The sequence below is a fragment of the Indicator indicator genome, chromosome 34 (genome assembly GCF_027791375.1).
Source record: "Indicator indicator isolate 239-I01 chromosome 34, UM_Iind_1.1, whole genome shotgun sequence".
Classification (NCBI taxonomy): Eukaryota; Metazoa; Chordata; class Aves; order Piciformes; family Indicatoridae; genus Indicator; species Indicator indicator.
In genome coordinates, this window is record NC_072043.1 from 1052112 (window position 1) to 1066606 (window position 14495).

The 14495-nt window shown below is 59.7% G+C and overlaps 1 protein-coding gene across 1 annotated transcript in view; it reads right to left on the reverse strand.

Moving 5' to 3' along the window:
• Nucleotides 1–270: 270 nt before the first annotated feature.
• DSCAML1 (DS cell adhesion molecule like 1) overlaps nt 271–14495 on the reverse strand; it is a 116149-nt gene continuing 101924 nt past the window's right edge. The window contains exons 17-33 of the mRNA XM_054395599.1: nt 13400–13640; nt 11448–11594; nt 10948–11103; nt 10074–10213; nt 8214–8367; nt 7890–8007; nt 7647–7810; nt 7286–7384; nt 5608–5796; nt 5228–5515; nt 4990–5145; nt 4860–4890; nt 4466–4584; nt 3844–3996; nt 3171–3365; nt 1385–1696; nt 271–767 (exon numbers count right to left, since the gene is read on the reverse strand). Of these exons, the coding sequence (XP_054251574.1) occupies nt 271–767; nt 1385–1696; nt 3171–3365; nt 3844–3996; nt 4466–4584; nt 4860–4890; nt 4990–5145; nt 5228–5515; nt 5608–5796; nt 7286–7384; nt 7647–7810; nt 7890–8007; nt 8214–8367; nt 10074–10213; nt 10948–11103; nt 11448–11594; nt 13400–13640 (3159 nt within the window). The remainder of the gene's footprint in view (nt 768–1384; nt 1697–3170; nt 3366–3843; nt 3997–4465; nt 4585–4859; nt 4891–4989; nt 5146–5227; nt 5516–5607; nt 5797–7285; nt 7385–7646; nt 7811–7889; nt 8008–8213; nt 8368–10073; nt 10214–10947; nt 11104–11447; nt 11595–13399; nt 13641–14495) is intronic.

Sequence of the window (14495 nt, forward strand, 5' to 3'; positions counted from 1 at the left end):
TTTTTTTTTGTTTAGTGTTTTTTTTTGTTTGTTTGTTTTTCCTTTTTTTTTTTTTTTTTGTTTTTTGTTTTGTTTTTCTGTCCGGAGAAGAAGAAAATAGCTTCATTTATACAAAAGAGTTCGTTATCTACAAGTTTGTTAATTAAATAGAAATGGCGCAGGGGGGGAGGTGGGAAGGGGGTGGGGGTGGTGGAGGGCTGGGGGTAGGAATGAGCAGCAGCCAGGGCAGGCCCCTGCTCCAGGACACCCCCCCCCCACCGACCCCCTCCCCTACACCAAGGTGTAGGACTTGGAGTAGGCTCCTGCCCCCTGTTTCTGCGCCCTGCCCACGCCTGATGTGCTCATCTCTAGGAGCGAGTCCCTGGAGCCCCCCACTTTGGAGTGCGTGGGCACCCGTGCCTCCCCGCCGGCACCGCTGCTGCCAGGGGCGGCGGGGGGCTCGGTGCTGGCGGCGGTGGGCACTGGGGCGGTGCTGGCGGCGGCAGCGGGCACCGGGGCGGCAGCAGCGGCAGCAGGGCCGGGCGCGGCGGTGGGCATGGGCAGAGTCCTCTGAGGTAAGGTGGTTGCGGCGGAGGCTGGGGGCGGCAGGCCCAGGGGCTTGGCAGTGCCAGGCTCCAGCGTCAGGTGCCGGGCAGGCGCGTGGTAGGCGCGGGCCAGGTTGCGGATGGAGGCTTCCCGCGGCGGCACCACCGGGCATGGCTCGTGGGCATCCGGCTTGCGGAAGAAGGCCTCCGACTTGACGTAGAGAGGCAGGTTGCAGTAGTCGCCTGCCGGGGGGAGAGAGGGAAGGCAGCTGAGGGCGTGGAGGGACCCTGCCTGCCCCCCACCAGGGACCCCTCCTGGCCCCCAGCCTCCCTAGGTGGTGGTGGTCACAGGTGCAGTGTCACCACTGTTGGCTGGCACAGCCTGGGCGCTGCAACAGGTGGAGCACATCAGGCTCTGGCATCCTCTGGCTGCCTCAGGGCTAGGATGTGCCACACTGAGTGGGCACAATCTGTGGATCCATAGAATGGTTTGGTTTGGAAGGGACCTTAAAGGTCATCCAGTTCCAATCCCCTGCCATGGACAGGGATACCTCCCACCAGCCCAGGGTGCTCAAGCCTCATCCAGCCTGGCCTGGAACAGCAGGGAGGGGACACATGGGAATCCTTTCCAGATTGGAGAAGGATCTCTGCAGCTCCTACTGCAGTCAAATCAGGATCCCAGGGGAAAGCCTTACAAAAGCCCCAGGAGGCGCCACACAGGAGGCAGACTGAGGCTGCTGGAAGGTTGGGGTGGAAGAGGAAGGTGCTTTGTTCTTCCCCCTTTACAGGAACCATCTCCTTAGGTGGCTTGTGCCACGCAGGCAGTGCCCAGCCCCAGCCAAGGCCCCAGGGGTACTCACTCTTGCTGGCACGGTGTGGGATGGGCACGGCCACGCCCTTGCCCCGCTCACTGTCCTGGGGCTTGGGCGGGGAGGCAGTGAAGCGGCAGATGCCCGGCTCGGAGGGGGTGCTCATGGAGGTCATGCTGTCGGCGTTGTCGGTGGTGCCGGTGGTCATCTGGTCAGAGGAGCTGTCGGAGATGAAGCACTCCGTGATCTCGAACTTGGCGTGCTGCAGCTGCTCCTCCAGCTTGGCGTGCTCGTAGGCCCGGGCCAGCTCCTCGTAGGTGGAGGAGGCGCTCTCGGTGGACACCATGCTGTTTCGGCCCTTGTCTGTGGGGGCACAGCTCCTGTCACCTACCTGGGCACTGCCACTGCCCTCTGCCGCATCGCTCTCCTCCCAGAGACCCCCAGGCTGGCTTCACGGAGCCACCCATGGCCATTGGGCACCACCCCAAGCTGCTTATGGAGCCACCACCACCACCAAGCTTCTGGAGGAGATGATGGAATATTGTGCCCAGTTTGGGGCTCCCTGGTTGAGGAGGGACAGGGATCCACTCGTGAGAGTCCAAGGGAGGGCTACAAGGATGAGGAAGGGACTGGAGGAGAGGCTGAGAGCCCTAGGGGTGGTTAGTCTGGTGAGGAGAAGACCGAGAGGGGATCTGATCAATGTCTATCAATATCGGAGGGCTGGGGGGCAAGAGGGAGGGGACAGGGGCAGGCTCTGCTCACTTGCACCCTGGGACAGGACAAGGGGCAATGGATGGAAACTCCAGCACAGGAGCTTCCACTTCAACATGAGGAGGAACTTTTCCCTGTGAGGGTCACAGAGCCCTGGAGCAGGCTGCCCAGAGAGGTTATGGAATCTCCTTCTCTGGAGGCTTTCAAGCCCCAGTTGGATGTGTTCCTGTGGGACCTGTGCTGGATTCTGTGGTCCTGCTCTGGCAGGGGGCTTGGGCTGGATGATTTTCAAAGGTCCCTTCCAGCTTGTGATCCTGTGACCACACACCAGGGCAGCCACCTCACCTAACCTGGAACTCAATAGCTTAGAATCATAGAATTGTCAGGGCTGGAAGGGACCTCAAGGATCATCCAGTTCCAACCCCCCTGCCATGGGCAGGGACACCTCACACTACAGCAGGTTGCTCACAGCCACATCCAGCCTGGCCTTAAAAACTTCCAGGGATGAGGCTTCCACCACCTCCCTGGGCAACCTGTGCCAGTGTCTCACCACCCTCAGGGGGAAGAATTTCTTCCTAACATCCAATCTGAATCTCCCTCTTTCTAGTTTTGCTCCATCCTCCTCAGTCCTACACCCTAAAAAGTCCCTCCCCAGCTTTTCTGTCACCCCCTTCAGCTACTGGAAGGCCACATGAAGGTCTCCTCAGAGCTTTCTCCTCTCCAGACTGAACAACCCCAACTCTCACAATGTGTCTCTTTAGCAGAGCAGCTCCAGCCCTCTGCTCCTCCTCGTGGCCCTTCTCTGGACACCTTCCACCACCTCCAGATCCTTCTTGTAACAGGGAGCAGAGGCAGGAGCACAGGGCTGGGGACACCTCCCCAGCAACTCACCAAGAGCACAAGAGCTGAGGGCCTGTGCCCTACATCTGCCCATGGTGCTCTTAACCCCTCCCCTAGCAGCTGGAGCAGACCTCTCACCGCTCACCTCCATGGCTCCCCCTGACCCAACGCTGCCCTGCAGTCACCACAAACGCGTGGCTTGGGCTCACCCCCCGTGCCCCAAACTGGCTGATCCCTGCTAGGAGCAGCCCCGGGAGCTGGAGCTGCCAGGGCAGCGCTGGCACACCTGTGTCCTGGGAGAGGCTGGCACTGTAGCTGTCGCTCTCGGTGACGGTGATGCCATGCTGGGACCCCACTGTCCTCCAGTCCGAGGTGAGGGTCCGCGCCGGGGTGGAGGCCTGGCACTTGGTGAGGGTCCACTGGCTGGAGTAGCGGTTGCGGGTGCTGTGGGCAGACTTCACACTCTTCCTTGACACAGGGTCTAGGGCACAAAGGTGGCACAGTCACAGCAGGTCACTGCCAGGGACAGCCAGGATACGGTGCCAGCTCCCTGGAGTGCTCTCCACACGCCTCCTGCCTTACCAACAGCTGCTTTTGGGCATGGCCAGCACTGGGACAGGGCTTGCACCCCACTGGCAGGGGACATAGAACCATAGAATTGGGTTGGGAAAGGCCTCCAAGATCACTGAGTCCAACCCTGAACCCAACACCACCCTGGCCACCAAACCATGTGCCCCAGTGCCATGGACACACCTTTTTTGTGCCACTCCAGGGATGGTAACTCCAAACCAGCCTGGGCAGCCTGTTCCAACCCCTGACCACCCTTGCAGCACAGGAATTGTTCCTAATTTCCAGAGCAGGCAGGGACCAACCGCGATGCCCCTGGGCTGCCAGAGTGCCTGTGCCACCTGCATCTGCCAGCACCTCCCTGCTGCCCCCAGCCCAGCCCCGGTGCTCACTGGTGCCAGGGCGGATGTCGGACATGTCGATGAGGGGCCCTGTGTTCTGGATCAGTGCTGGGTGGTGCAGTGAGACCCCTGTGCAGAAGCTCTGGGGGTTCACTGCCTGGCTGAACTCCGTATCCGTCACCGGGATGGTGGCTTTGTCATCCCCTGGGGGAAGAAGGCACAGCTCAGAGATTCTTTTCTCCTGCCCATGCTCAACACCCACCCTGCTGCCAGAAGCTCCACCAGCACCCTGGGGCGTGGGGGGCTGGAATATCTGCCTAACTGCTCTCCACTAATCCCCACCCTCACCAAGGAGATTGCTGGGGGCTGCCAGCAGTGAGGGGAGCAGGACCCATGGGGAACAGCCCTGCATCCTTCTCTGCCATGGGGACAGCCTGGGGGCACCGTGGGCTTCTCAGGGCCATGCTGGCCCACGTCCATGGGAGGTTGTGGAGTCTCCTTCTCTGGAGACTTTCAAGCCCCATTGGGATGTGTTCCTGTGCAACCTGTGCTGGATTCTCTGGTCCTGCTCTGGCAGGGGGGTTGGACCCTGAGGATCGTCAGAGGTCCCTTCCAACCCCTAACATCCTGCTGCTGTAGCCAGGGCTGGGTCTTCAGGCTGTGTGGTGCTTACCCAGCTGCTTGATGCCTTCCTTGTCCTCGATGAGGAGCTGCACCCGGGGGATGTCGATGTGCAGGCGGGGGCCCTGCGGGGGGCCCTTCACCGGCGTGTCGAAGCTGCGGTTATTCTTGCTGTGAGGTGAGAGGGGACGCAGGCCTGGCCATTACCCCAGCACAGCTGGCTCCAGCTGAGCCAGGGCTTGCTGCCAGCCCCCCAGCTGAGCAGCCCCCACCTTGCCCCAGGCAAGCACCAGGTTGGGTGCTGGGACCCTCTGGCAGGCAGGAGCAGGCACGAGCACCAGAGTGCCCAACACAACCTCCACAGGACTGAGCCTAAGAAGGGCTGAGCCTGGCTTAAAAGCACCCAGGACCACCTCCCCAGCATCCCTCACCCCCCAGGGACTCACCTGATCAGCATTTCAGCCAAGCTCTTGGCATCTGTGCAGGAGACAAGAAGAAACACAGGGAGGAAGGATCTTAGGACAGCTGCTCCCGATAGAGCCCAGCCAGCAAAGCGCAGCTCTGCCCCCCTCTCACCTCGGAGCCTCTTCAGCCTCTTCTCCTTCCTCTTCTTGCGGATGATGAAGAGCAGAGCCACTCCCAGCGTGGCCAGGATGACAGGGCAGGCGATGGTGAAGAGCTTCTTCACGTCATCACCCTCCCCTTGGGCAGACTTGATGGGGGGGATGGTGCCTAGGGCAGAGCACAGGCAGGTGGTCAGCACTGCTGGGTGGGGGTCCCTGTCCCCCACCCCCTCCCAGGCCAGCCCACTCACTGCCATCATAGTCCAGGGTGGCAAACTGGGCGCTCTCGTTGCCGCAGCCGGCGCTGTTGCAGGCCTTCATGCGCAGCTCGTACCAGGTGGCCTCCCGCAGTTCTGTCAGGAAGACCTCGCTGGAGCTGTTGGTGCGGAGGCTCTGCCAGCCCCAGTTGCCCTTGGGCCTGTACTCCAGGAGGATGGCGGTGATGGGGCAGCCGCCGCTGCTCCAGCCCTGCAGGTTCAGCCTGGCGTGCGTGGAGTTGATGTGGGTGAAGAGGTGCTGGTCCTTGCTGAAGGAGGGCTCTGCGGGACAGGAGCTGTCAGGATTGGCACCGCCCGGGGGGCACTGCGGAGGTGCCCCAGCGGGGCAGGGGGTGGCACAGGGCGGGGCTCACCCCTGCCGTGGGTCTTGGCCTCGATGATCTCACTGATGCGGCCGGCGCCCACGCTGTTCTTGGCTGCCAGCTTCACCTTGTACCAGGTGCCACACTTGAGGCTCTCCAGCTTGAAGGAGCGCTCGGAGGAGCTGATGAAGACATCCTTCCACTCCTCGCTGTTGTCCACAGAGTACTGCAGCACGAAGCCTGAGGGGGCAGGGACAGGGTAGTGAGCAGTGCCCAGGCAGGGTGAGAGAAGGGGTTGCCACCAGTGGGTACATGAGGAGGAACTTCTTGACTGTGAGGGTCACAGAGCCCTGGAGCAGGCTGCCCAGAGAGATTGTGGAATCTCCTTCTCTGGAGACTTTCAAGCCCTATCTGGATGTGTTCCTGTGTGACCTGTGCTGGATTCTCTGGTCCTGCTCTGGCAGGAGGTTGGACTTGATCTTTGAAGGTCCCTTCCAACCCCTAACATCCTCTGATCCTGAGCCCACCTTGAGGACAGCCCATGGGCAAGTCCTTGCAGTGCCAGGGCACCCAGCAGGCACTGGTTCCTGCCCAGATGCATGCACATGAGCAGTGAATTCCCCTCCACTGGAGAGTTTGAAGACCTTGAAGCTCATCCAGTTCCAACCCCCTGCCATGGGTAGGGACACCTCCCACCAGCCCAGGTTGCTCCAGGCCTCATCCAGCCTGGCCTTGAACACCTCCAGGAAGGAAGCATCCACAGTCTCCCTGGGCAGCCTTTTTGCAACCATTCCACATCAGCTCTGCAAATGCCCAGCTCCAGCTCTGGCAGAGCAGTGCTGAGGGAAGGAAGGTTTCTCACACCTGCAGGGTTGCTCTGCAGATGGAAGATGAGGGTACCAGAGCCTTTCTGGGGTGGCACAGCTCTGCCCACAGGGCAGAGGCTTTCCTGGCCATGCCCACGACAGCCCTTTGTACCCACACTGCCCACGGTGCCTGGCAGCCTGGTGCCTGCTGCTAGTTATTTATTTGGTGGCTGCAGCATGTTTTTAATATTTCTAATCCAATTATAACCAAATTTATCAACAGAGTCCGTTGGAGTGAGCGGCTGCTGGCTGGGGAGCTTTGCTTGTAATTACTTTCATGCTTTTAATTAATTGTAAGCGAGGGCTCCTTCCCTGCTCCCTGCTCCCCACTCCACGGGCAGCTGCTGCAGCCTGTGATCCAGGAGATGAATCAGAGCAGAAAGGAGGCTCTGCAAAACAGGGATGCTCCAGGAGCCCTCAGCCTGCCAGGGACAGGGGATGCTGGGGAAGAAGGGGACAAATCCTGCCCTGTCAGCTTGCACCAGTGCTGGGCTGCATCCAAAGCAGGAAGAGCAACAGCACAGGGAGGGGATTCTGCCCCTCTGCTCCGCTCTCTCAGACCCCACCTGCAGCACTGCCTCCAGTTCTGGTGCTCCCAGCATAAGAAGGACCTGGAGCTGCTGGAGACGGTCCAGAGGAGGCCACAAAGATGATCAGAGGCTGGAGAACCTCTGCTATGGGGACAGGCTGGGAGAGCTGGGGCTCATCAGCCTAGAGACTTAGAGCAGCCTTCCAGTACCTGAAGGGGCTACAGGAGAGCTGGGGAGGGACTTTTGACAATGGCTGGGAGTGATAGGAGGAGAGGGAATGAATTGAAGCTTGAGGAGGGTGGATCTAGCCCAGAGCAGCTGCAGCAGCCATACCTCGGATGGAGCTGCCCCCATTGTCCCCAGGAATCCAGGCCAGCGTGATGGACGATGCCGAGGTCTTGGAGACGGTCAGGCGAGGCTGGTCTGGGGGCACTGGGAAGGAAGAAACCGCCTGTGAGACCTCCCAGGAATCAGCTGAAAGCGCCCTGAGCCATGCCCCCCAAACTGTGAGACCCCCTGGCTCAGTGAGAGTCCCTCACAGGGGACAGACCCTGTGGTGCTTCACCCCACCAAGGGCAAGGACAAGCAAGAGCCCAGACTTGCTATGCCGCCTGCCAAACTGAACCGTGGCCATGCCAGGCGCCTGCTCTTGGGCACGGAGGTGGGTCCCGAGGTCCCCCCCAGCACCCCTCACCTTGCACCAGCAGGTTGATGATGATGGTGTCGAAGCCCCAGGTGTTGGTGGCCGTGCAGGTGTAGTAGCCAGAGTCCTCTGCTTTGACCGAGCGCAGCACCAGGGTCCCGTTGGCCTGGATCAGCCGATGGCCGTCCACTGTCACCGGGATGGCAGAGTCCTCACTGCCCGGAGGGGAGAGGGGACATCAGCCATGGGTGGCGCAGCAAAGGGCGTGCAGCTACCCTGGCCCCCACTCAGTACCTGTCCTTGGTCCACTTGATGGCAGGGACTGGCTCCCCAACAGAGTTGCAGGGCAGCCTCACATCCTTCATCCACGGTGTGGTGACAGTGCCTCCGAAGGAGATGATCTTGGCAGGGGCTTGGGGACAAGAAGGAGGTCAGCCTGGCACCAAGGCTCACCCACAGACCCCACAATGTGTCAGGAGAGCTGAGCCCACCCGTGCCATCCCTCCTCTGTCCTGGTCACCCCATCCGTCCCTTGCTGCAGGCTGACAGCAGCCAAAGAACCTCAAGGGACAGCAGAGGCAGGGGATGTGTCCCTGGGGGCTGGTGGCCTGCCCATACCTTTCCCAGCAGGCTCGATGGTGACTTTCTCGCTGATGTTGCCACGGCCAGCGGAGGTGACAGCAGCCACCCAGAGCAGGTACTGCTGCCCGCGGGTCAGGTGAGCAATGCGGTAGAAGAGTTGGTCAGGGCTGGTCTCATATTCACTGGGAGCCTGTGGAGAAGCAGATGGCAGAAGGTACAGGCAGTGTGAGACCCTTGTCCCTAGCACCCCCATCTCAGGTGCCCCAAACACCCCAGCAGCAGTGAACCAGAGGCCAGCACAGTGCCTGAGCTGACAGCAAGGAAAAGCTACCTCTGGTCCAGCTGCCTGGCCCTGGGCATCCCCAACCACCACACCACATAAAGAAAAGCCTTGGATGGGGCACTTAGTGGCCCAGGTGATCAGCTAGGGTTGGGTGATTGCTTGGACTTGCTAATCTTGGAGGTCTCTTCTAAGCTGGCTGATTCTGTGACCCCAACCCAGGGCATCCTGACCATCCCACTGCCAGTAGGCTCCTGCCCTTGCCAGTTGGCAAAGGGGCCCCAGGAGGGATCCCTGCGGAGCTGCCTTCCCTCTCCCAGCCACCCTGGCAGCCACCTCCTCGAGGTGCTGCGGTTTGCTCCCCAGCAGCGCTCCAGCCCTGCTGCACCTCTCCCAGTGCCGCTGGGAGCCGGCTGGTGTCGTCATTTCTCCAGGGAGCTGGGGCCCAGGAGCAGATGGCTGCATGGTTTGTGCCCAGGAAAGGACACTTCCGCAGCTGCCTGCTGAGCACACTGGGCACTGGGCACAGAGGCAAGCCCTGGGCAGCTGCTAAAATCCTACTGCAGTCACAGCAGCAGCCAGAGGGTCCCCAGACCCCTGCCTGGGCTCATCTCCCATGTCAGCTCCCCCCATCCCAATGGGTTCTCCCCTCTGAAGATCTCTGGCCCACAGCCAGGCTGGGCACAAGCCTCCATCACATCAAAACCAAAGCACTGCCTGGCACCTGGCTGCCCTGCCAGAGATGTGCCACCATGCTGTCCTGGGCTGGATGTGGCATTGGTGAGCACAGAGGCAGCTGAGCAGAGCCCTCTGTGCTTGTGGGGCTGCTGGTGTGGAGGTACCCCAGAAGCAGACACCTCCATGAATATTGTATCCTGTAGATCATTTCCCCCCCCCCCAAATGACAGTTTTGACAAGATGCCAGGAAAACAATATCGGATCCCAGCGGTTTTACAGTCCTTTGATGAAAAGATTATGTTGCCCTGGAAACCAGAGCCTCAGATAGTGAAATGAGTTTGAGAAGGAGCTTTTGATAAGCACTAGTCTGAAGACCTCCCATCAACCTCTCCCTTGTGAAGGAGGGATGGGGCCAGGTTTGATTTCTGGTTTATTTTCAGGCAGTTGCTGGCATGTTTCCCCTCCTGGAGCCAGCACTGAGCAGGGGAGATGCCAGAGGAAGGGCTCAGGGACTGTGTCCTGGTGCAGAGTGCCCACCGGTGCCCTTCCAACCCTGCAGGGCATGGCGCCATGCATGGACAGTGTGATGGATGGAAACTCCAGCACAGGAGGTTCCAGCAAAACATGAGGAGGAACTTCCTCACTGTGAGGGTCTCCTCCTCTGGAGTCCTTCAAGCCCCATTGGGATGTGTTCCTGTGCAACCTGTGCTGGATTCTCTGGTCCTGCTCTGGCAGGGGGTTGGACTGGATGACCTTCAAAGATCCCTTGCAACCCCTAACATCTTCTGATCCTATGACCTGGCTTAAGGGACTGTTTGCTGCTGCAGCCCAGCAGCAGGGACCTTTCCTTCTCAGGCAGCTCCCCACTCCCCTGGCACACTCAGCACCTCCCATGCCTCATGCCACCCCCATTGCCCATCCCTGTGCCCATCCCATACCGGCTGCCCCGAGCCGGGGCTGGAGCAGAAGATTGTGTACTTCCGAATGATGCCATTGGGCTTGGCTGGTGGCAGCCAGGACACCACCACGCTGCTGGCAGAGGAAGGGACAGCCTTGATGCCAGCTGGGGGACCTGGAACTGGAGAAGGGAGAGAATGGCAGAGCACTGGGCAGTGGGGGCAGGTCTGCAAGGCAGCAGTCACCCTGCTGTCGCCCCACTGCCCATGGGGCATCTCTCCATGGGCAGCTTGGGTTCCTGCTAAGCCAAAGGCAGGAGGGTTAACTGCAGCCCAGGCTCTGGTCTGGAAGCCACAATTGGCTTTTAATGGCCAGGCTCCTCCGTCTGCCCCAGTGGCTCCTGGCTCAGCCTCCCCAGCATCTGGTGCTTCCCAGGGCAGGTGGGCAGCCATGCCAGCCCTTGGGCCAGTTGCTGCCAAGCTAACGGCATTAAAGTAGGGCGGGCAGGGGTGTAAATATTTAACCATCTGCACTTTGGGGAAAGAAAAAGAGAGGAAGGGAAATGCCCTGCCCCTGGCTGTCCCCAGTGGGATTCCTCCACACAGCCACTTCAGCTCTTCCCCAGTCAGAGCAGCCACAACATCCTGTAGCACAAGCAAGTGCTCCTGGAACCCCAAGTGATGGCAGCAAGACCAGCAGGGTGCTCTGCCACCCTGAGGAGCAGCTGAGGGCTGAGCACACACAGCTGGGCAGCACCGGGAGCCACCCTCCCACCCCAGCTCTGGGCACTTGGTGGGCTGCTAAGGACTCCTACACAAAGCTCCACCTTCTCACTTCTGCTGAGCAGGTGGCTGAGTCAGGCAGAACAAGGGGAGGGCAGGCAGAGCCCCTGCTGCCCTGGGCAGTGCCACTTACTGTCCTCCTTGGTTTGGATGTAGAGCACACTGCTGCGGACGCCGTCGCCAGCCTGGGTGTATGCCAGCACCTGCACGCTGTAGTTGGTGAACTTCTCCATGCCCCTCAGCTCCACTCGCTCCCGTGTCGTGGTGATGTTCTGCATCTCACCCCACTCTGCAGCCACGTGGAGCCCATCAGCCCCTGCCCACTGCCCTCCCGACCCCCCAACCTCACCCACTTTGCACAGCCCCCCCCAGACACCCCAACCTCACCCACTCTGCACAGCCCCCCCCAGCCACCCAACCTCACCCACTCTGCACAGCCCCTCCAGCCACCCCAACCTCACCCACTCTGCACAGCCCCCCCCAGACACCCCAACCTCACCCACTCTGCACAGCCCCCCCAGGCACCCCAACCTCACCCACTCTGCACAGCCCCCCCCAGACACCCCAACCTCACCCACTCTGCACAGCCCCCCCCAGACACCCCAATCTCACCCCCTCAGCCCAACCACTCACCTCCATCCATGTAGAGGGACCAGAAGATGACTCTGTAGCCTTTGAGCACCCCATTGAGAGTGCTGCGAGGAGGCTCCGACCAGGAGATCACAGCCACATCCGAGGTGATGGAGATGGCCCTGACATTCTCAGGGGGCTGGCTGGGAACTGAGGAGGGGATGGGTGGGGAGGACAATCAGCAGGAGATGATGGAGATTCTTTATGGAGATTCTTTATGGAGAGAGTGGTCAGGCCTTGGAATAGGTTTCCCAGGGAGGTGTTCAGGAAAGGTGTGGCCATAGCACCTGGGGACATGGTTTAATAGCTGTGGTGGTGTTGGGTTGCTGGTGAGACTGGATGATCTCAGAGGGCTTTTCCAACCCACACAACCTATGCCAGGCTGAAGGAGCTGTATCCCATGGGCCAAGCACTGCTGTGCCCACACAAGACCCCAGCATGCTGCTGCCCACTCTCCCCAAGTTGCCCCTGGAGCCAGACACAGAGAGGGGTCAGGTAGTAATAGGAGGATGGAGCAAAACTAGAAGTGGGGAGACTCAGGTTGGATGTTAGGAAGAAATTCTTCCCCATGAGGGTGGTGAGACACCAGCACAGGTTGCCCAGGGAGGTGGTGGAAGCCTCATCCCTGGAGGTTTTTCCAGCCAGGCTGGATGTGGCTGTGAGCAACCTGCTGTAGTGTGAGGTGTCCCTGTCCATGGCAGGGGGGTTGGAACTGAATGCTCCTTGAGGTCCCTTCCAGCCCTGACAATTCTATGATTCTATGGTCTGCCTTCAACAGGTGGTTTGGCTCCTCCTGGAGCAGGGATGGAGGTGTGAGCCCTGTGCTGCCGGGGAGGGGGAGGCTGCAGGTCCAGGCTGAGCTTCCCAGCGAGGGGGATGTGAGGTAATTAAGTTGACGTTGCCCCTCCAGAGGTACCTCTGGGTTTGATGAGCATTTAAACGCTCATAGATCAGCCTAACGAGCCCCTCTGACAACGATTATTGTTTCAGATTACTTGGGTGCAAGAATGTAAGCACCATGTAATTAGGGGCAGGCTATAATAAACTAATGCAGACAGTCCGTTTGAACAAAATTAAAGTAATATAATTATGGAAAAGACACTGCTGCTAAAACAGGGGCCCTTGAATACCCCGGGAGGAGTGCTAATGCAGCCAGGAAACGAGCCTGCTTTGACAGGCTAACGAGAGCCTTAATTAAGGATGAAAAACTGCAGAGGGAAGGCACCGCAAAACTTTTTTCTTCTCTCTTTTCCAGCCACTCAGCGAGCTCCCCCCCACCCCCGGATAGAAACCTCTCTGGAGTGTCTAAAATCCACCTCGATGGCCTTCTGATGGTGGTAGAAAGCCAGTGCCAGGGGTGTGCTGGCATCATGGTGCTCCCACAGAGTGGTCTGAGTTGGAAGGGAGCTCTAAAGGGCATCCAGTCCAACCCCCTGCAGGCAGCAGGGACATCCTCCACGAGATCAGGTTGCCCAGAGCCCTGTCCAGCCTCCCCTTGAATATCTCCAGGGATGGGGCCTCAGACACCTCCCTGGGCAACCTGTTGCAGTGTTCTAGCAGCCTCCTGGTGCAGAACTTGTTCCTCACATCCAATCTAAAGCTGCTCTGCTCTAGTTTGAAGCCATTGCCCCTGGTCCTGTCACTGCACTTGTTTCCTAACAGTCTCTCTCCATCCTTCCTGTAGCCCCTTCAGGTACTGGAAGGCTGCCCTGAGGTCTCCCTGGAGCCTTCTCTTCTCCAGGCTGAACATCCCCAGCTCCCTCAGCCTGTCCTCCTAGCAGAGCTGCTTCCACTCCTCCCCAGGGCAGCTGCTGGTGGGACCATGCAGCCAAGAGCCAAACCACACCAAGACTTGTCTGGGCTGGCTGAGAGTGGCTGGGTTGGGAGCCCCCAAGGTGGGATGTGGCACTAGGGAGCAGGAAAAGCACCCAGCCCCCGGGCAGGGCCAGCCTTACCATCCTCCAGTGTGGTGGCGTTGATCTCGCTGGACGATGGCCCTGTCCCTGCACGGTTGAAGGCCTGCACCACCACCCCATACTGGGCAAACTTCTTGAGGTTGTCCAGAGTGTAGACCTCACTGTCCCCCGTGGCCTTCATCTCCACGATGCTGTACTGCCCGTTGCTGCCAGGGCTGTTCTCCCGGTACCCGATCTGGTACCCACGGATCACTCCGTTCTGCAGCTCCTTCTTGGGGGCCTGAGGAACAGGGGGTGCAAGATGGAGTCAAACACAGCAAGCATGCCCCAGGAGGCTTGCAGGGTCCCTTGTCTCCTCTGCCCCTCCCCAGGGGCTTTGCTCAAGCTGCTCAGTTTGCTCTCCCCACAGCAGCATTGAGTTGCACGTTCTGAGTGGCAGAGCAGGGCTGGGGAGGAGCAGCTGAGGGACCTGGGGGTGTTCAGCCTGCAGAAGAGTACACTGAGGGGAGGAGACCTTATTGCTCTCCACAGCTCCCTGAAAGGAGGTTGAGTGAGGGGGGGGGGGGGGGTTGGGCTCTTTTCCCTAGTCTCAGGTGCTAGAAGGAGAAGAAATGGCCTGAAATTGTGCCAGGGGAGGCTTAGGTTGGAGGTGAGGAAAAATTTCTGTGCTGCAAGAGTGGTCAGGCTGCCCAGGGAGGTGGTGGAGTCCCTGTTCCTGGAGGTGTACCAGAAACCTGTGGCCATGGCACCTGGGGACAGGGTTTGGTGGCCACGGTGATATTGAGTTGCTGCTTGGACTCTATGATCTCAGAGAGCTTTTCCAATCCAAACATCTCTATGATACAAAAGGTCCTTTCTGGAGGCCACCAGACAGGAAGGTGCTGCCTGGGCACATCCTGCTGCCTTCTATCCCAGCAAGGTTTCCCTACTGGAGCAGCTCAGCAGGAGGAGGGGAAACCCCCCAAGGTGTGACAGCCTTAAGGAGGCAGTCCCAGGGATCAATGCTGAGTGTCCTGCTGCAGAGCACGCAGCGATCGATGAGGCTGAGGGCAAATTTATGTTGCCCAGCCAGGGTGATCCATCTGGCTGCAGCACACTCCAAATGAAGTGACTTATCTCACAAGTGAATCTGATT